This window comes from Amblyomma maculatum, chromosome 9, assembly GCF_055883805.1.
Source record: "Amblyomma maculatum isolate TAMU_Amacu chromosome 9, ASM5588380v1, whole genome shotgun sequence".
In the NCBI taxonomy this organism is placed as follows: Eukaryota; Metazoa; Arthropoda; class Arachnida; order Ixodida; family Ixodidae; genus Amblyomma; species Amblyomma maculatum.
This window is the reverse complement of record NC_139352.1, coordinates 118845738-118868547: the sequence shown is the minus strand read 5'-3', so window position 1 is coordinate 118868547 and position 22810 is coordinate 118845738. Positions and strand designations below refer to the sequence as shown.

At 46.7% G+C, this 22810-nt stretch overlaps 2 protein-coding genes across 2 annotated transcripts in view; one reads left to right on the top strand and one right to left on the bottom strand.

Annotated features, from left to right (window-relative positions):
• Positions 1-1337: 1337 nt before the first annotated feature.
• On the bottom strand, positions 1338-11031 carry LOC146180230 (uncharacterized). The gene is made up of 3 exons (XM_084579440.1): positions 10759-11031; positions 3831-4002; positions 1338-2035 (listed from the first exon to the last, which is right to left on the bottom strand). Exons 1-3 carry the CDS (start codon positions 10916-10918, stop codon positions 1450-1452), a joined length of 918 nt encoding a protein of 305 aa, XP_084435566.1. The 5' UTR covers positions 10919-11031; the 3' UTR covers positions 1338-1449.
• A 1952-nt stretch (positions 11032-12983) lies between these two features.
• Positions 12984-22810, top strand: part of LOC146180228 (laminin subunit alpha-1-like) — a 206396-nt gene continuing 196569 nt past the window's right edge. The window contains exon 1 of the mRNA XM_084579439.1: positions 12984-13308. Coding sequence (XP_084435565.1) covers positions 13176-13308 — 133 coding nt within the window. The 5' untranslated portion in view covers positions 12984-13175. The remainder of the gene's footprint in view (positions 13309-22810) is intronic.

Below are 22810 nucleotides of genomic sequence, written 5' to 3'. Positions count from 1 at the left end.
TTGTTAAAGAAATGTCACTAGCTGTATATTGTTTCATAAAATGCAATTTCTTCCATGTCACTTAGTACATGAAAGTTGATTGATCTAAATAGGTGGTTTCAAAACTTCATGAGGTTGAAATTAATTTAGAGCTTTCTACTATATGGCATGCAGTGTAGCTGGCAGTACTGTTTCAGGATGCTAAGCGCGATCAGTTTAACAAAGTTGTTGATTATGGGCACCAGCCAACAGATGTGCTGCCAAATGGCTGCGCAGTAAACTATCCATAGTGCCTTATGACCTCTCCTCACGCATGTATTGAGTAGTCCTAAGCATGTCACTAGATATGTTACATAGTGATAAAGTTTAGTAGCATTCCGTGCTCCAGATTTTGAACTGTAAAGCCTTTACTGTGTGGCACATGCATGCATGTAACACATATGGAGGAGAAACAGAACATGCAACTCAGATGAGCACTGCCATGTATATGTTATGATGTCATGTAAGCAAATGATTAAGACAACCCAGCAGTCTTAGCTGTAACCGCATCAGTAAAATGAAAGTAAAAAAGATCACCATTAATGAAATGTCCATAAATTGCTCAATGCACCAATTCCATCCAGCCCAGCAACCTCTCCAGTTTTGTAGTATATTGTGCAGCGCATTCATCACTGTATTAGATTACAAAAAGTCTTTACAGAGCACACCTAAGTTGCAATATAAAAGTTTGATTGCAGTATTCTCTCCCGTTCGTTTAGGCACTTTCCAATCTAGCTGCTGTGAATTTCTCCCTCAATTCCACCTGCTAATATTGGATGAAAGCTCTTGTGAAAGGGACAACACTATTACATGAAACAGAGCACAGATCTCGGTTTGAACTACTGGAACATTTCAAGAACCATAAACCTCACGGTTACTTGCCAGCCCTTACATGTTGTTTGCTTTGCCATATTCTTGTTTGTTTGTTTTTTTGGCTGATTGTCAACAGTGATGTGTATGCATGCAGGCTGCATGATAATAAACCAACAACTTGTAACATTTTCCAGTTCCATACTTGTACCATTGTACCTCACAAGTTTCTCCTGCTTTAGAGCACATTTAATGATAATGAAATTTTTGCAGCAACAGGATGCCCTGCAAATGTCAAGCTAAGGTTGTGTTAATTACAGCTTTTGAATATCCAATTTTGATGTATGCATGATATTTGCAAAACTGTCCAATTTTTTGCATGTTAAAGAATTAAGCACCATAGCCTATTTGCTGCTCTACTCCCACCCCATGTCTACACATGTAATGGTATAGTTCAGCAGGAGTCACAGTAGTCACTGCACGCAAGTGTGACTGATCAAAAGACTGCCTTCTGTTTGTATATAATGTTTATTTCTGCAGTAAAAAGAATATGACGATTCACAACCTAGCAGTTTTCCAAGCGTAGGAAAAGTCCTACACTCTAAAGAAATCTGCAAGATTTCACTTTTCCATGTTGCTGAGTGGAGGGAGCGGAAGCAATCTGGTGGGGACACTGCCCCCTCTGTACTGTTTCAGCACATCAAGCAAATGAATTTGGCAGTAAATCCTCAAATCTTCAGGCACTTGGTCCAAGTGGTCTGCCAGCGATAACAAAAAGTGTTCTGTCTGTGTCGTCCTTGCTACACGTGGCTTATCATTTTTGGCAATACATGCATCTACATGACTTCGTTTTCTTGTTGCATGCCCAGCCCTGAAGGTGATGGGTGAGAAAGGAGGGTCAGCAGAAGCAGGTTCAGAGGAGGGCAGAACACAGGCAGGAGATGGACTCTGAGCTTCTCTGAGAGAAAGGGAGTTGTCTTCAGGATGGAGTGAGCCTTGTGCTGAACCAGCAGAGGAGTTTGATGGAGAAGATGGCATTGCATGGATCGTGTAATGCGTAACTGGTGTGGTAGTGCCAGCAGGACTAGTGGCCGTATTGCTGGACACAGTTGCCAGAAGGAGCTGCGATGCACCACTCTCCTCGAGTTCTTCACATTCTTGCTTGATCTCAATCAGATCATTCACGTTTCGCTCAGTGGCTTTGGTCCTAAAGGGAATGGATGCAATAAACTAGTGCTGAACAATAGCTGCTTCAGCTTCCTGAAAAATAAGCCCACTAGCAACACCTAAGGGCATTGCCTGCATCAAATTAATATCATGGCAATTCAAAATTTCTGAACATGAAATATGAGAAAAAAAAAAAGGCATGAAATGAGGCTGAAATTTGCACTGCACAACAACCCAGGTGCACGAAACATAAGACTAATTATAGTGACTTGACTGGAACAGCGTGCTAAAATCAGAAATAAACCCAGTGTCTACATTATAGTCTTGGCTTGGAAGATTCACCCGAATTTTTTTGTTAGTAAAAAAACTTTAACCTTTTATGGCTCTTTCTGTGTATGCTGATATCTATATTGCAATGAAAAATGCATGTATTGCTGAAAAAAAAAATTGGATTCCAGATTTCCCTGCCACTAGATATAAATTTGCAACATCTTTAGCAAATGATCATATTTTTGGAGGGGAAGCAATGCAGCCTTGCCTCTAGAGCTCACGCTGAAATTCTGTCAACACGAGCACTTTGCTTGTAAAATCTGCCTGCTATGGTGCATGACACCTCTACTGCGGCCTTTCCCAACTTATCAAAGCTCACTTTCACCAAAAAGTTGAGCAATCAATCTGTACAGACCAATTGCAATTTCTCCTCAGCCTCTCCTTGAAACTAAACAATGTGGTACCTGTGCTATTTATAATGTGATGAGTTTTTTAAAGATATCTGCCATTGGTGGTGTAAGCATAATGTGAAGCTTATAAAAAGAACCAAGTCTGATCCCTATTTCTGTCTCCAGGTTTTCAACAGTGCATCAATACAGATGAAATTTGTGCAGACGTAAAAGTTGGGAACGTGGTTCCCCTCTACAAGTCACATAATACCAATTCCTCAACCAGCCAGCATCACATGTGAACTATTCGACAATATTTTCGGCTTCAAATCCTCCTATTTCTTTTCCTCGAGTTAATTTTTTTTTTTTCACATGCATACACAGTTTTTGCGAAATGCCTTTTTTTTTTTTTTTTATCAGAATCAACAAGCTCCACTTCAACCTTCACTGCCATTTCCTTGGCAATTTAATTTTCTTAAAATTGTCCTAAAGCATTCAATAAACACTTAAGGGGACATCCCTCATGTGTATCACCATGAATCTATGGTCAGAAGAACAACTGTGGGGCTAGTTGGTATACAATGTTTAGGTTTAGAAAGCATTAGGTTGGAAAAGCACTTAATTGAGCGTATCTGTCCTTCTCTGTTGCAAGCTAGCACTTTCTAAACCTAAAGATGAATTCATAGTAAAGCTTGCTGTAACCCTTTGAACATGCTGCAACCCCGTGGAGCACAGATTCCAATTATATGCTCTGATGATTCCATGCACTTGGTGCTCCAATGCCACAGCATGTTAACATAATGTTACTGAAAACTGCAATTTATTCACTTAGTGGGCATCTAGATATGGTTACGAAAACTTTATTAATTAATGCATGACATTATGAATGGAATGGTAAGCAAGTTTAATATTCCAAAGCAATATATTGGCTATACACAATGCTGTAGTAGAAGGCTCAGTGTAAATTTAGACCGCTTGAGGTTCTTTACCATGCACTTACATCACACAGCATACTGGCACAACCAATAAAAGATGCATGTAAAGGAAAAAATATGACAAGATACGAGATTAATGCATATGAAAAAAGTAAAAGAAACAATTCTAGGGCACTCCCAAAATGCTGTCAATGCCACTGTCGTGCAGCAAAAGGACAGTTTTAAGAATCGTTATTCGTACCGCCGACGAGGCTCGAGGACATCCCGAAGAAACATCATGCTGTTGAAATGCTTCCATCGTGATGATGCTCTAACAGCAGCTGTGTCACCCTTCTTCTTCATTACATACTTGTATTTTCTGGCAAAGGTATCCCGCAGATTTTTCCAACGCCGAACGATCATGTTCATTTCACCTAAGGGAGCGTAAATATCATTTCTCTGAAGGCTGTGGCTAAAGGTACGTCGGACGGACCCGATCAATGGTCTTAAAGGTACGTCCGACGGACCCGGTGCGTTTTTCTTCGGGATCCGTCCGACGGATCCGGGAAATATTTTTCAGAGGTACGGCGGACGGACCCGATCGGTAGGGTTCTTCCGACGGACCCAACGCATTTTTCTCCGATATGGGCCTTGGGATCCGTCGGGAAAGCCGGACTCAGATGTGGTTGTAGCAACAACATGGTAGCCATATGTAGCCAAATCGAAGTTGGTATGAGGTGTACTACGTGCGAGGTGTAAGAAGTATGCACTACATACTGCATGCGTGAAATGTGAAATTACAAAGAATAGTACAGTGGCAAGAATAGTGCCTAGAATGGGTGATATACTACGTGATGGCATGATGATAGGTTTACGTGAGTTGGACCGCGGCAGGGTGGCAAGCACGACCAGAGCGCAAGCGCATGTAATCGCGGTGTTGACGGCCAGCCCGCGGCCCGCACGCCCGCTCATTTGGCCCTCGTTATCATGTGGATTAACGTCTACGACGGTCGTTATGTAGTTATGTAGTTTTGATTCTTCAAAGTTTCCTCACTTCCATCTGTGATGAGATGCGTCACGTAACGCATCGCTTTCTGCTCGCATTGAGGTTTGGTGCTGCAAGTTCTACGTAGTACAAGCGGCGCTGAAAAAGCTGGGCACCGCCGGCGTGTCTCTAGCCCAAGCATCGCGTCATTCGTGTTTGTTGTACAACTGGAGGTGTGGTTTGTGCTTACCGTGAGATGCTGTGATTACGGATTACGTCCTACTAGAGTGCTGTGTGAGACTACGAAGAGTGCTGTGATGAGTGCGCCGATGTCCGGACGGACATCAGTGTGTCCGTTTATGATCGGCGATGTTGCACGTGCATGTCAGTGTTTATTAGGTGCAGTGGTAATTTATTTACACGCGCTGTGCAACAATCAGACGAAAATAAGTCATCGACAATTTGTTAGCCTGTACTACAGAGCTCAAAACTCGGAAAATGGGAATGCACGATGCAGTTTTCGCATGTTGGAGTGGACCGAAAAATAAGTGCCCAGCCCACACCGCCGGGATGCGTATTACTACAGGTGAAATGGTTCAGGTTTCTGTAAAATAGCTGCCTGGCACAGCACCTTTCTAAATGTTCAGGCTTTGTACTATTGTTGAAGGCCACTTTATCATTAATAAAGGAACGAATATGCTTTATGTGTTAATGACTAATGCTTTTTCAACATATTATGTTCATTTTTTTTTTCGTTTTTCCTTAGTTTCCTTTGTTTTTCATGCTAGATAAACACAAATAGTACACTTTTAAACTTGTCAGTCCAAAGCTGAACATGAATATCTGCCATGCATGTGACAGCTTTAATGCTAGAAAGGTTGACATGTATAGCATGTACGTACACGCTGCGACATCTTAGTGGCACGTTAGGCTACTTGCCCCAAGGTCGTGATGTTTAATACCAGTGATGGCAGTCGCACTTTGGTGCAGGTGAAATGCAAATGCTTCTGTTTTCTGCAAGATGTCAATTCAAAGTACAAAGCCCAGGCAGTCAAATTAGTCTGGAGCTCTCCACTACGGTATTCTTCATAGCTACATATGTCACTTTAGGATGTGAAACCCTACATGCCACAGGTAGGCTGCATTGTTTTTTAGATTTTGTAACCTCTCATCTATGTTTTGCAACATTTGGCTAATTTTAGTTCCCAAACAGTTGCTAAAGATGAAACCGAAGCAGTTCTTGGCATGGTTTGCTGCTTAGATTAATTTGCTAATTGCAGTTCTTTGAAACTTGCATCAATGCTGGACAGTTCAAATAGCAAGCAGTTGAATTACAGAAATGATGTGGATCATGCATTTCAGTTCTGACAAGTGGAAAGTAACGGTCCCCTCCTTGCATGCATAGGTGCCTTTAGACAAATACATACTCGGGTGTGTGATTGTGACGCATATCAAGGGTCAACAGAAGGCCATGTGGAGCCAGTGTGATATTCTTCATGAAGGCTAAAGTAAAATTGTACAACAGCTGCTGTACCATGCAGAAAAAAAATTGATCATTTAGTGTATGATTAACTGACCATGAATAGCATCTTACTCAGAGTATGATGTGATATATATCTGGTTTAGCATCCCAAAATAACTACGGCTATGAGGAACACAATAGTTGAGGGCTCCGGTATAATTTCGACCATCTGGGGTTCTTTTACATGCACTGACACCGCACGGTGCATGACGGCCTATTGTTTCGCCTCTATTAAAATGTCCCTGCTGTGGCTGGAACCAAATCTGCATCTTTGGGTTCAGCAGCCAAGCACTCTAACTACTGAGCCAGCACAACGGGGCCAAGTATCAAAATGCATGCCATTACATTTCTTTCTAGCCTGTGGTTTTCTTCACAGAACTAATGTATACAAGGAAAAGTAAGCAGCAAGAAAACACTAGTTTTATTGCACATTATATTCACATTTCAGCAAACATTCTCTAGGAAAAAATTTCTCATAATGTTTTCATGGAAACCATGAACAAAACAATGCACTTACTCCACTCCAATTATTAATGGGCAAGGTTGCATCTATGCTACTACACTGCACTTATCACAAAACCACAAGCCCCATCTGCTTTGGCCAATCACTTGATGAAACTAACGGAGACAGATGTCGCACACCACAGACTGGTCGTCTCGCAACATATCTCTGCATATGTTGCATTTCAGTTTCATGCCTTTCCACTTAACTTCAACTGTTGCCAGCATTACTAGTCACCCATCTTTTCTGAAATTCCTTTTTACGTTGTTGGGATCAGCATCCTTGTTAACGATGGTCTCTGGAATTTTCGATGCTATCATTTTCACATCTTCCTCATCTGGAAGAACGAAGGAAATGACAAGCTTTGAGCAGACAAAAAATTAGGGAGACTCCTAATCTCCACCTGTAAGGGTATGGTGTGCCAGCGTTAATGGTTCTTGTCTGCAGATCCCACTGTGGATTCTCGTTAATTTACATGCCCTTTGCTACAAACATTACTACTAATTCCTTAATTCATGTCTGTTATCTCAGATATACTCATTAGCATACGGTCGTAGGCTGCCCTGTTAGGTGATAGACAACCTGGCATAGACCTCTGTAAGCCTCAACCTTTCTTAATTGGAGCTGAAACGTTGAAGATGAAATATTTCAAATATAACTTTGTAAGCTTGGCTTAACAACTCCTACCATGTCGTGTGGCCTCGTGACATTTGGCTCGTGGCACTTTTGGCTTGTGCACAGGGGTCATCTGTTAAACACTGGTTAACATGCATGAAAAATACATTTTCACACAAACTGGTGGCAAATGGTCAAGTGGTGCACTGCAGATTCTGAAATGTATACCTATATTCATGCAAGGATCGCATCATCACATAACATGATCAAGAGTTCTATCAGTACCTGTAGTTACATAGCATTTCAATGCCCATTAAAGGACCACCTCAGACAATGGTTGTTGTTATCTCAAGACCTGTTCTAACAGCGTGCTGACGCCATTCCACTGAGCGATGGACATGTACATGCATACCCTAGATAGCTCATGATTGTGGATCTCATTTATTTCTATGACTTCCAAGGAGTTCCTGTCATCAGAAACTTTATGAAATTGGGACAGTAGTCTTGAAAGGTGAAAAGAAATAACCAGGTTACCTTGACGCAATGCTAAATTACAGAGGGTGAATATGCTGCATGAAGATACCAAGAAGCTTGTACAAAGAAAAGTGAGAGTGAAATGGCAGGATTTTTGAAACATTGAAATAAACTACAAACTATACTTGTCAAACCTGTCATTAAGGAATGGAAATCATGCAGTAATCAAAAACACAACATGGAGGACATTTTAGGTCATCTTCACAAAACACATACCCAAACCTCACACACAGCTTCATACTTATGAAAGAGGACAAACCAATATGCAAGGAGTGTGGAGATGAACTAACAATAAACCATATCTTACACATGCGCCAGAGTCGAGAAAAGAGGAAACATTTTGTACAATTTCCAACAGATCCATTTCCATCCCAGCATGATCCTAGGAGAGACGTGCAAATTTCCTGCATTTTTGGTTTCCTAAAATGTTCCTAAACAAGCTACATCCTAAAGAACATTTTAGTCATTACACACAAAATAAATACATTAAATTTTGTTCTTGGTGCATGGCAGCATTAGTCGCTTAGGCACCATAAAAATCAACACAATGCTGTAGTAAGGTATACCTTGGTTAGCTATGTTATATGAGACAAGCTTTCGGCCTGGTGTGGTCCTTATTCACGTGACAGCGCTGTCATGAGGGTCTATGTCCCAGCGATCGGAAAGTGACCTATTCCAATAATTTTACAAACTGAAGGTGATTGTACAGATTTCTAAAGACTGGAGTGCTCAACTGTTTTATCAACGTCCGCCTGCTTTGACAGCCTGGAGTGAAACTGTTGAAGAGAATACATTTTTGAACATTTAACGCGTTTCTGAAGGCGTTGCTTTCAATTACGGGGCCAACAAAAAGCAGGTGAATGTCAAACGCCGCCTAGATAGGCTTTCTAGCAAGACAGCGGTGTAGCGTGGAAAATCGCTCCGCCGATCCATCGCTGGCGCCGCTGACTTGAAAGGCGAACTGTTCAAACTTATATAGCTACTGACCACACCTGAAACACTGAATTGCGCATGATCAAGGCAGAATTTCTCTAACACTGAGCACTGGTAGCTATCGATTTCGCGCCCAATATTGTGAAAATCTGTCCTCTCTTCGATCATTGATACGTCCACGGTTGAACATTTATGCGCCTCGGGGTAGGCCAGCCGTGGGAACATGGATGCGTGGTTGTAGCAACGATCGCTTGCATGGCACACTCTGCAAAATTCCAAGAGTCAGCTTCTTCAACGAAATGTGCAGCGCACATTTTCTACCGCGTACCTAAGCCCGGCGATGCATGCATATCGATCCCGATCGTTTCAAAGCTGCGCGGCCGTTCAGTCGGGTCACGCTAACCTCGAGCATGCGGGGGTTTAAACTACATGTACGCAAACTTCAACGACAAGAAAAAGATGCAGCCTAAGCACTTTAGTCTAGTAATCCCCTATATACCAAAGAACATTGCTGTTCACAGGGAATTCGGATCATTCACGCTTCCGGCTTTCCGGTTGTGCACTCTTGCGGTGCGGTGCAGTAGGTCTTCGCCTCGACGAGTCGATGTGCAGGCCTCTAGTAGATTCGGCATGTCTTCTGCCACGGCTGTGAGGTAGAATTTAAACGAAGAATTTAGCTAAAAACATCCTGTTTCCTCGGTCTGCATGTGAGGAACGAGCACAATGCCATTTCACATACATACTTTGGACTGCCGAATGTTCAGCTGCACGACGAGGTGTGTGTGTGTTGTGCCGGCGCTAGATCTTTAGAGGTCGATGCAGGACCTAAGACAGCGTAAATGCTAGGAATAGCTCGCTCGCATTACGGGCAGATCGGGGTGATAGTTTAGTGCGAAGCGAAAGCTGCTCGTGAATGTGCGTATCTCGATGCCAGCTGGTGGAGCTGGTGCAGTACGTAGCATATCGCCTGCAGCTATGTGCTTGACAGCGATGTTTGCCGTACACAACCCTAAGTGAAGACCGTGATCTATGTTAGAACGGATGCACTCTTCGTAGCACCTCATCGAGAGTCGCGGCTAGCTGATATCATAGAGGATGAGATCCATTCACGCGTAGCAAGCGGAATGGGGCCGCGTTCGACGTGCATATAGCCATGAGCCTGTATATCGACGTCCGCCGTATCTTTACGAGAATCGAATGGATCCGTCGGACGTACCTTTAGACACTTCGTTCTCTGAAACAGGAAAGTTGCCCAAACATACAAGGACTGACTGAGCCATGTCACCCTGCCTAATCCTGCTGATCTCGGCTAGTTAACTTTTACATTCTAGTGTACAGCACAGTCTGATTCTACGTAAAGAGTATTCTACTATTAAATTTTAGTTGGTTCTTGGAGGCTGGAAAGGGAGTTTTGATGGCAATTCAGGCTTATTGAACTACGTGAGACGGGCACCGTATACTTTCAAAGAAAATCCAGAAAAAGGCATTTATTTTTAAAATTTACCTTTAAGCAGACGCTTGCATATGTTGCAGGCAGTAAGATAAACCATTATACAATGGTGCGTATCGTGCACAAGATTAGAAAATGTAGGCATATCTGTCATACCCACTATTGGCGTACGAAACATTATCGGTGTTCAATATTTATTCATTATTTGTTAATTAATAGTGTGGAGTCACTTGACTCCAAGCAGAGTTGGCCACAAAATAACAATACTCGCGAGCGTCTTCTTGGCTGGTTAGTCTTTCTTTATGCAATGCACAAACTAGCCCAACAACGTGTTTTACTGCTTTGAAATCCGTTTTCAATTTTGTAATCTGCGTGCCATGAAGCGCGGTGCCGAACCCTAGCTGTCACCTGAGCTTGGCTGCCTGCGCGTGTACGCGGACCATCGCCCCTGACCCTGACAGCCAGCCGCGATCTGCGCATAAGAACTCAGATGTCATTTACTATGAGAGCCGCAGTGGTGGTTTTGCATAGTGACTGTGGGTGCGCGCACGCGCGCGCGAATGCAGATGCATGCGTGAGCGTGCACTGCGTCGGGAACACGCTGACAACGCAATCGTTCATAAGGGGCTTGCGCTGCTGGAATACGTACTTTGAGACAAAGAAGAGAGGCCTAGTCCGCTGAATACGCGCTCCCAGGCTTCAGCCCGAGTGTCAGCCTCTCGGTAGCCACTGTGTGCCGAATCCCACAACGCCCTTTCAGCACGAACAAGTGAAATCAGGGCATCGTTCTGCGTCCAAAACAGACTCATCCTTTAAGTCAGGCCACTCGAGCAGTCTCACACAAGAAGGCTTAAAAGCTACTCCGTTACGTCGGACTGCGCGTCGGATGTACGACTAGGAGGTCTGTAATCGCACAGCGGCACACAGGCACAGGCGGCACAGGCCGTAGCCAATAACCTCACGGAGGAAGTAAACGTCACCATATGACGTAAATAGGCGCCTAGTTCGATTTTCACCCAGTCTCACCACCGGCGACACGAAAACCAGCATTTTTTTTAAAATACTTAACAATGATTACTGTAACAAGAAATGTCAATTGTCACTTGTGCCGATCCTGAGACAGTGTTTAACTATTAGCTGGATGGGGCTGCAGAGCCGCGCGCGGGAGCAGCCGGCTACTGCCAGAGCGAAGCGATACGCTTCGCCTACACATTGGTCGGACCTGAGCATCTCTAAAGCGAATTATGATAACGAAATTAACTTCGTGGTGTGTTGTGCACTAATGCGTATCGCCTTTTTAGGCATACTGACCTTAGGTGTGCGCTTAGCTCAATTTGTTCCAGCGTTCCAGCGCACGAAAAACACATGGACGAATAGACGAGAAGGGGTTGGTGTCTGTTCCAACGTCAATAGTTTGTTCTAGTAACGTTGGTCTGTTCTGCCCTTTACCGCGTGTTTTTCGTGCTCTGGCGTGTCACAAGTGTACTAGAAACCCTAGAAACCAACTAGCCCAGCTTTATACGCAGGCGCGTCTCGAGGGGGTGCGGTCCGCACCGGGTGCAGAGCTCAGGGGGGTGCAGCTTGGCAGTGAGAGGGAAGAAGGGGCGAGGGCGAAATGAATTATTGTGGAAAGATGCGAAAAGGCGCGCATCGTGCCACTGACTGGCAAGTGTGATCTCGTAGAACGAATTATTCTGCTCATTCTGGCGGTGCCGAGCCGCGCCTCCGCACTAGCACTATAGCACCGCCACTGTTTATACGTTTAGCTCACGGATAGTAATTCTTGATGCGCTCAAAAGATGGCGAAAAGTGTCCCTAGGACACAAAATATATCTTCAATGTGATTATTATTGGTTGGACACATTTAAGACAAAATACACATCCACACAAAAATTACATCCGGTAGCTTTTTGAAAATGCTCGTGCTCGGGCATACTGGCGCTCTCTATGGAGCAGCACCAAAACTCGGTATATTAGTGTTCAGCATACCCTCACCAGATGGCCGCAGTGTTCCTGGCCCAACTTCGTTTTCCGTTCGCAAAACTAACGAGTGGTAAGACGCCCGACTACTGTGCCGGAGTTCCCGGGTTCGAACCCGACCGCGGCGGCTGCGTTTCGATGGAGGCGAAACGAAGAGGCGTCGTGTGCTGTGCGATGTCAGCGCACGTTAAAGATCCCCAGGTGGTCGAAATTACTCCGTAGCCCTCCACTACGGCTCCTCTTTCTCTCTGTCCACTTTCATTCCCACCTTCCTCCCTTCCCTTACGGCGCGGTTCGGGTGTCCACAGAGCAAGTGTGACAGTTACTGCGCCTTTCCCTTCCTGTGAACCAATTTAACTTAAAACTAACGAGACTAGTAGGTAGAGACATTTCTGGTGTGAGTGATTTATTTGAGGCATGATGTTTTCGTTATGGTTGGACAAAGCACCAATTAGAAATAGCGCTCACGGCCTTGATACGGTTGCCGTTTGGTTTGAGGCATCATGTAAGCACGGTAAGTGCGGTCCTATTTGCATCTGCGGACAATGCCATGGTCAGAGCACGAAGAAGCGCGCGCGAATCCGTCAAAAAGAAAGGAAGAAAAAAAAAAAAAAGGCGGGAAAGTCAAGAGCAGGAATGGTTGTCGCACGCGGACGGGCCCCGCATCGTTCTTGACTTGGGGAGCTGCTTTGGCCGCCGCTCGCTGCCCACGCGCGTATTCTTTCTTTTTTTTTTTTTTTTTCACCAGGGGCCGGTCTGTATACCCGGCGAAGTAGGCGACCGGCCCGGCGTGCTAGAAAGAAAAGGCCGTCGCGCCCACGCGATTCTCGGTGCTTCGTGCTTGTGTGCACCCACATCGGATACCGTGTGCGGCGGAGGCGTGCGCCGAGTTTGGGGCCGGCTGTGGAAGCATCCCTCTGTCTCTGTGGCTGGCGGCTGCGGCGGCGGCGGCTGGTTGATCGCATCGGAAACCTGAGCCCTCTGGAAAGAAGCTGAACGACGCGATCACTCGACGCTGGAGACGGCGCGACGAGGGGATACCTACGGGCGGTGCAGCCTCTCCGAAACTCACCTGCTCCTCCGGAGATGGGTGCCCGCAGAACTTGTGTTGGAACGCTGTCGAGCCGAGCATCCTCACTTGTGAGATGCTTGATCCTGGTGGCGGCGTCGTCGTCGCTCTGGACACGGGTCGAATGCCGAGGGGACACGGGACCGAGACGTAAGTGAATCGTTTTTGTTGACGACGTGTGGTTTCGAAGTAAAATTGACGTCCAGGTAGCTGGTGGCCGGATGGTCGTTTGTTGTTAAAAATATTTAATTGAATCCGCGGAAGCAGCTGAGAGAGCGCCGACGGTTATAAAAGCTCCAGCTGATCTCATATATGGTCACAAATGGGGAGGTTAACGGCGCGCGCATGGAGCTTGCGCTTTGAGTCTTTTGGCCTGATCGCTCGAGTTTTGTAGCAATGTTTGATGGCGATCGAAGGTCCCTTCGGCATTCTGTTCTCCACTTGAAAATGCGTGGTTATATCTATGAATGTATAAATGCCATTCAGCTGACAGGTGTACTGCGCGAGCTCATCAGGTGCAAAAGGAAAACCGTACAGTCATAGCTCCGCGCCAAGCAATCTGAAGGGAACGCTTATCAACTGTGCGAACAAAACGAAACAAAAGGCATGTTCGCCTCTTGCATTCTCATGGGCGTACGCATCGCGTGTGTCGTTTCATTGACACCCACTGACCCTGTAGCGTCAGCCTTGACTCTATACCCTTGCATGTATAATTACCTCCGCAAACCTGGTTGCATGTTTGCGCTTGTCGTTGCATGTGCATGCCGAACGGTCACAGCGTTGATTGCATGAACCATGGCCGTGTGGCTTGATCGATTGTTAGGAGGCCTTCGCTGGACGCTATCACACTGGTACACATAATTTGTGCATTTGCGACCCATGCTCGAATAGAAAAGGGCGGGCTTGTCGTGAGCACCGTGATTGACTGCGGTCTCTTGAACCACTTATGCGCCACTCGCTTTCTGCACGCCCGCTCTAATTAGGCCGCACGTCGTGGCCGGAAACGTCACGCGAATATACGCCCGTGAGGCATTATTATTGTACTTTCGGAGAACATTAATTCTTACTGCATGTATGAACTAATGAGAGTTTGCGTCATATTCCGCGTGCGTTTATGCAAACATGAAACCATGGTTCGAATATATACGACGACCGTGCGCAATAATACCCGGCTCCTTAGAAGTCGTGAGAGAGATGCATATGAAAATCGACGAAGGAGGCCGCATCAGAGGCTTTCTGGCCCAGAAGACCGAAAAGGTGTCCTCGGTCGAAGAACATATTGCAACGCTTATATTTGACTCAAAAACGTGTTGGTTGCCATCAGCCTGAATGCAAAGGGTGCACAAATTGAATTACTCAAAACGAGCTGGCGACCAAGCGAAAAGGCTCACGAGCAAACAATATCTTTGCGATGCAATTTCTATCCTCTGTGTCTTGCACAGGTTCTCTCCTGGGAAACTTTCCCCACGAGATATGGTCTCGAGTGTCTTTCTGCATAAGCTCTGCTTGAAGGATAACCTTCTCTAGCCGCTGAATCCCGCAGAGGTTCCAGCAAGGGCCGAGCGCCAGCAGGCTCTTTCACTTCGGAATCCCCCCGCCCCCCTCGGGTGCCCTTTGACTCAGCACCCCCTTTGTGACGCCTTGTCCGCCCAGCAAATCACTTCTTTCCGGAGAAAACGTGCGGTCATTCACGGCCCGAGGCACCACAAAGGGCGGGACGGCGTCGGCATGCGTTTTCTTCTGAAAGAGGCTCTGAAAGTGTTTTCCTTGTGTTCACACGTTCACAGCGGGGTCGGCGGTAGCTAGACAAGTTTGGTTTTTCTTCCTATCTCAACGGGCGGCCCCTCCGTAGGCGGGCTTTTGAAATGTTGAGTCTGAAATGGTTCCCGCCGTTACACCAAGAAGGGGAACAATAGTAAAGAGGAACTGACGTTTTCTTTTTCATTTCATTTCTTTCCCCCCCCAGAATCGGTTGAAAGAAAGGGTCAGACAGCCCGAAGGCTGTCCGTGAAGTGTTTTTATTTATTTATTATTATTATTATGATTATTATTATTATTATTATTATTATTATTATTATTATTATTATTATTATTATTATTATTTTTTTTTTTTTTGCGCAGGACGCAGATTAAGCAAGCGATGAAAATGTGACCGGCTTTGTCTTGACAGCGATGTCTGTCTGCTGGAACGAAATAGAGGGGATTTGAACATCATTTGAACGTTATTCGGAGTGGATCGACTTGCCATCCTCGTCTTACTTTCATACGCACCAATATAGTGCACGCACAGATGATATCGCATTGTGCGCGCTAAATCGAGCTCCGTTATCAGCTCGCCGTCTCCCTCGGTGGTGCCAGATTCGACCTTTCAAGCGGCGATGAACTTCCTTCAACTTAACTTTCCTCAGTTTCGCTGACCAGAATTCTCGTTAACCTCTTGTCTCTACTCGTCTCTCTCTCTCTCTCTCTTTCTCTCTCTCGTTCGTCTTTGAGGAGCCGATCGAAGATTCATTTTATATAAGTTGACTACAAGCTTAGCCGCTTAGCGTTGTCTAGATCTAGTATCGCCCATCAATTCCATTCTTCGCCCATACATGTTTACGCTGCCAGTAGTAACACCAACAGAGACTAGCACAAAGGTTACAGATCCAACCAGTATCGCCTTCTTGTAGAGACGAGCATATTCATGTGACATGATTTTGTGTACGGCCTTCTTATTACCAAGTTTGCTTCTGTAGCCTCATCGCATACATGCCGAACGCGTTTTCTGATGTGTGCATGTGCAGGATGTTTTATTTCGGCTACTGACTCTTCATCTTAATTAGCTTCTCGGTGTTCTGCGAATATAATTCGCGTCCTACAAACAACTCTCTCAGACGCATTTAATACATGTAATATGATGAGTCAATCTGGACTTTTTACTTTACTTTTTCGCTCACACTGAACTGTTGAATCTACGGCTCCAGAAAAATGGAAGCGATAAAGCGCGGGAGAGAGGACAATGTGTTCTGTCCCTCCCCACCTTACTGGTTTTATGAACTTTTCGCTATGTCACACCGACTGTGGTCTGAGTAAAAGGCGCTCAGGTATACAACGATCATATGTTTTCACGTGAGACCTGACCAAGAGTTCACTTTGTAGACGTTTGAAATAATAATCTCCATTACCGTGATCAACGAACCATCTACCGTCCCCCCTCATAAATCTATGACTAAGCTGCAACAGGTGACGTGGCGCCATCTTCAGTCCCGTACATTCCCATCCCCTGCTTTCTTAGCTTTGATCCATCCAGGACTGTTCTCACCGCAGTGCACACTGTGTGGGGCACCTAAAGCTGATTTTGAACACATCATGATCAAATACTCGGAATTCCACCCTCCAGCCACTGGGCAACTCTCCGACCTCGAGCGATGGGAGGCTGCGGTGTCCACCTCTGACCCGGCCGTTCAAAAGCGGCTGACGGACTGGGCTTTGGGTGTCGCTGGGAAGCACCAGCTTCCGGCCACAACACGTAGCCAAGAACCTACCCGTCATTAGGATGTAATCACTTAGGGCTCCCAAATATAAAGTTTTTCACCACCACCATCACCACCATCTGTTCATAGGAACGGAAAGGCGCAGTATCTGTCACACTTGTTTCTGTGGACACCTGATCCGGGCCGCAAGGGAAGGGTGGAATGTGGGAGCGAAAGTGGAAAGAGAAAGAGAGGCCGTAGTGGATGGCAGCGGAGTAATTTCGACCACCTGGGGATCTTTAATGTGCACTGACATTGCACGACACACGGACGCCTCTCCGTTCGCCTCCACGAAACGCAACGGCCGGCGATCGGGGTCAAACCCGGGAAATCCGGAATAGTATAGGCATCTTAAGCACTGCACCACCGCGGCGGGGCGTTGATAGACAGATATCATATTTCTGCATTAACGTGGCACTTTGGACCACATAGTCGGTGTGACTTCAGATTTAGGCTCGTTGAATACCTGTGCACCTTTTGCTCTGCACGTCGGAGAGGTGTACAGGTGGTGTTCCATACACGTAGGGCGATAACAACGATGCGCTGTGGTGAAATGTGCGCCGACCTGTCCGCCCACGGCACAGGTGGAGGAGGAGGAGGAAGTCGTGCCGCTGGCCGAATATGGGACGTGAGGCGCCGGACGCCTCCGCGAAAACGCCCATATCTCGATGTTCGCCGATGGGAGCGGCCCTCGCGAGCTGCTCGCAGAGGCCTACGTCGCCGGAAAAGAGCTCGCTCACCCGCAGCCACGCGCACACCTGTTCTCCGGATGCTATTAATATTGCTGCACGACTAGTCATTATTCCAGCGGCGTTTGTGCGGTTTACGTTTGCTGCATAGACTCTGCATAGGATGGACATTGCTCTCCTCCTGTCGGTTTCTTCTGTTCCTTTCGAGCTGCTGTTCCGACAACTTCAGTGAGCTCGTCTGTTTTCGGTTTAGACGCCCTTCACGCAGACAGCGCTGGGCATTTTACTGTGCTGCGTCAACCAACCTGCCCAAAACACTGCACAGAAGAGACAATTGCAGATAAGATCATGCAAGGGGTGGATGGTCGCCTTCATAAACTTACTCGATATTGTCAGTTTGGTTTGTTCGTTTATGTGGTTTAACGTCTCAACACGACTCGGGCTGACGGACGCCGTATGCAGTGTAGGGATCCGGGAATTTCAACCACCTGGTTTTTTTTTTTATGTGCTCTGACATCGCACAGCACCCGAGCGCCTTGCTTTCCGCCTCCGTAAAAAGCGGCCGCCGCAGCCGAGATTCGATCCCGCACCCATTGTGCTCAGCAGTCGGGCTCGATCCCTAAACACTGCAACACTGCAGCGGGGAACTTACTCTGTATTGTTATATGCATATAGATTAAGTTCAACTATTGGTTCGCTCTTTAAAACTTTTCACAGCTCAGGAAATGTTTGGTCGCTTAGACGTAGAGTGCCACGCTTACTGGCTCTGCTGCTCTGGCAAATTAGGTGGCGAAAAAATTGAAATGTATACCGACAGATACTTGGGAAAGTTTACTATGAATCTATACGTATGGTTTAGTCTGTGCCTTCTCGTTTTTGTATGTTTCAAGAGTTCGGTCCTTTTTCTAGAGCTTATTGCCTAACTTGGTGGCTGAAGTGATCATTTTTCTCTATTTTGAGCGTTTTTATTCCAAGAAAGCCAAAAGTGCCGTAATTACACATTGCACTGTAGAGAAGCATGCTTATATTAAACTGGAAAATTGCACGTTTATGTTTTATGCGTATATAACCGGATATAGTCGCACAGATTCAGAAAGAGAAAGAATGCAACGCAGTCTTCGGACAATTATTAAAAGAATAGTTTTAAACGAGCATTATGGTCCTGAGGAGGAGGAGGAGGAGGAGGAAAAAACTTTATTAAACGAGCGAGTTTGGACCCTTCAAGGGCCCAGGGCCACCGCACGGCCCTCACATTACGCGCATGTGTCCAGGTCACGTAGGGCCATGGCACTGGCACCCCGGTCCACACAGCGAAGTTGTATGTCCAGGTCCTGCGACGTAAGGAGGGCCTCCCATTCCTCCCATGATCCGATGGCGGGCTGTCCCTGCGGGGGAGGATCGGCAGGGCATCCGAAAAGAATGTGGTCCAAGGTGGCGTGCAACTCTCCACAGAGAGTGCACTGAGGGGAAACGGGTCGGTAGTAGGATAGGCGTTGAGGGGTGAGAAGCGTTCGGGTTTGAAGACGCCTCCACAGGATTTGTTGGGAGTGAGACAGCTGGGGGTGGGGAGGGGGGTAGAGTCGACGGGCAAGGCGTGTTTGCTGTGTGAGCTCAGAAAATGTATGCGCCCGCTCCCTCGAGAAATCCCGGCATGGGTCGCCATTTGCCCGGCTAATAAGTCCTCGGGCTATGTTATCGGCGGCCTCATTTCCGGGATTGCCAGAGTGAGCCGGCACCCATATAAGCTCAATACGCCTGTCAGAATTCAGGGTGCACATTCTCAATATTTGCCACGCGGGAGGACTGACGCGTCCGCGGGCAAAGTTAAGTATGGCTGTTTTGGAGTCGCTAAGTATGTAAGCCGCATCTGTTTGGGCGATTGCTAAGGCTATAGCCACTTCCTCTGCTTCTTCCGAGTTACAGGGGAGGGTCTATGAAGTGAGTGAGTGGGGGGGCTGCTGGATTGTAGGCCACAGCTACCGAACGGTCTGAACCACATGCGGCGTCCACCCAGCGGACATCCTCTGCAGTCCCATAGTGTTTATGGAGAGCTTTGGCTCGCGCGACGCGGCGGGATTGATGGTGTTCTGGGTGGACGTTCTTAGGAAGAGGTTTGAGGATAAGCGCTGAAATGCACGGCCTGAGGGAGAGGGTTTAACTCTTCAGCACGTGCGGGTATGCGAATGCCGAGAGTATCCAGTATATGTCGTCCTGTTTGCGTGCCAGCCAACCGAAGGTACTGTGTATACCGATGTGCCTCTATAAGTTTCTTGTATATTGTTGTGCATTCCTAGTTTTAAGAGCCTGTCCGTTGCTAGTGGTCTTCGGTAGGTTGAGCGCTGCTTTGGTAGCCATGCGGATTAAGGCGTTGATTTTATCTTTGTCTGCACAGGAGAGGTTCAGGTAAGGAGAGGTGTAAAGAATGCGACTGAGCACAAAGGCATGTAGTACCTTTAAATTGTCAGCTCATCTCGGCCGGCTCGCCGAGTGTGAAACCCTTCTCAAAGATGGATGATCGAGTAAGTAGACTGTTTTAGTGCCTTCAGGGTAAGGCCGTTTTCCCCCGTGTCCTGTAAGTTCAGACCAGAATGCGGAGGTTGGGAGTTTGTGGTATGGGAGTATCGTGCAGATAAATTGTTATGGGGGCGGTAGGAAACACGCCGCGGCCGGAGTAGAAAGAGTGCTGACTTTGTCGGGGAGCATTCAAGGCCAATTTTTACCGTGTGGGTAGATATAGCTGTGGCCGCTTCTTGAAGTGTAGATTCTATGTCTCCATCCGAGCCGTATGTGGTCCAAACCGTGATATCATCTGCGTAAATGGTGTGTCCCAAGTGTGGGATACTGCTTAAAGCCTTTGGCAGCGGGATCATGGTAATATTAAAAAGGAATGGCGACAACACTGCGCCTTGCGGAGTGCCAATGTTACCAAGTGTGAAAGAGGGGGTCTGTATATCATCTATATGCAGGGAGGCGGTGCGTCTGTTCAGGAAGGCCCTGATATAGTTATAGGCCTTAGGCCCTAGCTGCAACTCTTGAATGCCTTGCAGGATAGCACTGTGCGTGACCTTATCAAATGATTTGGTTAGGTCAACTGCCAGTATTGCTCTGGTGTGGTGTGGCATATCATTGAGGATAGCATTTGAAATCTGTAGTAGGGCGTCCTGCGCCGATAAATGAGCTCGAAAACCTAGCATGCTATGGGGATACAGTCCATGGGATTCCATGTGCTGCGTAAGACGGGTGAGGATGACATGCTCAAAGAGTTTCCCCAGACATGATGTCAGGGAGATGGGACGGAGATTTTGGGCATTTATGGGCTTGTTTGGTTTAGGAATGAATATTATTTTACCGTGCTTCCATTCATCCGGCAGCTGCCCCGCTTCCCAGCACTCGTTAAAGTATTCAGTGAGCAGGGAAATAGAACGGTCATCTAGGTTTCTGAGCATGTACATCAACGCTCAGAAGCATCGCAAACCTGTCGAATAACCTCGATGCTGCATAAAGGCTCTCGTATGAGAATCTCGGCACAGCTGTCTACCGCATTCGTGAAAAGCGTAAAATCGTGTTTTTGGCTTGATTGCTTATTGTCACGATGCTGCGCATTGGCAGATTAGTTTCTGCAGTCTGAGTTTCCTTACTGCCGCGCATGACGTGACAGTCAAGACACACGGGCGCTTCACACTCCCCCGAAAAGCAGGCAGTATTCGACTTTGGTTACACAATGGGAAGTTAAAGTAACATAAATAAACAACGAAATCTACCAAATGAGAAGGGAAATGGCGTGCACAAAAAAAATATAAAAAAGCTTTGTTAACTTTTTCCAGTGCAGACACGTCTGTGCGTATACTACGCGATTCGCAAGGTGCATGTCAACATTTAATGCCGTGAAAGGCACGTACTGCCATCTGTTTTTAATTTTAATCCAATAGCGCTACCTGTACGGTGCGCCGAGCATTGCGCAAGTGTCTCATTGGGAAGCTGTAAGTATAGTGTACAGCGTGGGCGTTTTATGGAGCGTTTTTTTTGGCATGTTTTCCCCCATCTGCACCGCGCGTTTCTTGCACTTTTTATCCGTCGAAAAATGAAGGTCAGTGTGGTTTTCCTATGTGAAATTCCTGGCTTAAGTACCGGGGGTGGCGGCCGGCCGCTCCGCCTCCTGAGTCCTGGCTCTGCGCGATAAAGGGACGAGAGGGCTCGCGAATAGTGAGCCCTTGCCTTTTGCGGCTATCACTGTCACAATGGCCCGAGGGAGGACAAAAAAAAATCTGCAAGTTCTTTCGTTTTTTCATATTATTTACGTCGTAGTGCGAGGCAGCTGAAATGGTCGAGGATTAGGTGCAGGCCCAGGTAGTATAGGCACCGGGCAGAAACCCAGGGGGCAGCACTTGCGGCGAACAGACAGCGCCACGGGTGAGCGCCGGAACAGTTTGATAGGGAGACGCGCGGCCGCCTGGGCAGGGCGCGCGCTTGAAAAAGGCGGCCTGCGCAGCGAAATGGTAGCAGTTGCAGCCAGCTCGAGCGACGTAGCGAAGCACAAACAATGCGAATGCACAAACAAGAAACTATGTGAGAAGAAGAACGGTCCCACAGATAGCCATAATTTTTCAAACACTTGATCTGGATGGAAGGAAGGAACAGCTCAAAAGAACGGGACGTGTAGGAAGGCGAGACAGACACATGAGCTCATGTGTCTGTCTCGCCTTCCTACACGTCCCGTCCGTTTGAGCTGTTCCTTCCTCCCATTCAACATGAACCAACCAGCCCGACAAAGCTTGATCTGGATACCTGATAATTATGGTATCGCATGGAACGAGTGCACACATGCCTCAGTCGTAGCTCCTCTCTCGGAACCTTATAACAAACCCCCCCCCCCCCCCCCCCCCCCCCCCCCCCAGACAGCCGCTTACAAATACGCAGAGGTACTTAACATATGTACAAGCTAAGACAGAGGGAGTACCCAGCAGGCTTCAACAAAAAGCGACGTCCTTATAGGATAGTTCCCGGCGCAGTGCATGTCAATCCTGCGAGGAGAATACCTTTTGCAACATGGTACGGATCTGCCAGAGAAATCAGGCAACGATAGAAGGGTGGGAGGTCGCCCTGTCCAGCTCAGACCTCGCCACAATTAAGCTCTGATCAAGGCATCAAGGGCCTTTGCTGTTGAAGCGTCGAAATAGGGACACTACTCTATATCTCCTCCAAGCTTGTTTCGGTATCGTCAAGCATTTTCTACTACTACTTCTACCCATTCAAGACGTCCACTTGACGTCCTGTAGGAGCAGCTGATTGATAACATCTGGCCAACAGTAGCTGGCGACAGTTCATGTATACAAGGTTTTAGGTCGAGAGAACTACTGTCATTCATTCATTCATTCATTCATTCATTCATTCATTCATTCATTCATTCATTCATTCATTCATCCCTGCAGAACTCTTTTCTGATAGGTA

Bases quoted from the DNA above. Each gene is read 5' to 3' on its own strand.
- LOC146180230 (XM_084579440.1), bottom strand. From the start codon at position 10,918: ATGAGTCTGTTTTGGACGCAGAACGATGCCCTGATTTCACTTGTTCGT. The intron at 4,003-10,758 runs GTACGTATTCCA...ACGCTCCCTTAG, and splicing joins CCTCTCTTCTTTGTCTCAAA to GTGAAATGAACATGATCGTT. The intron at 2,036-3,830 runs GTACGAATAACG...CATTCCCTTTAG, and splicing joins GTCCTCGAGCCTCGTCGGCG to GACCAAAGCCACTGAGCGAA.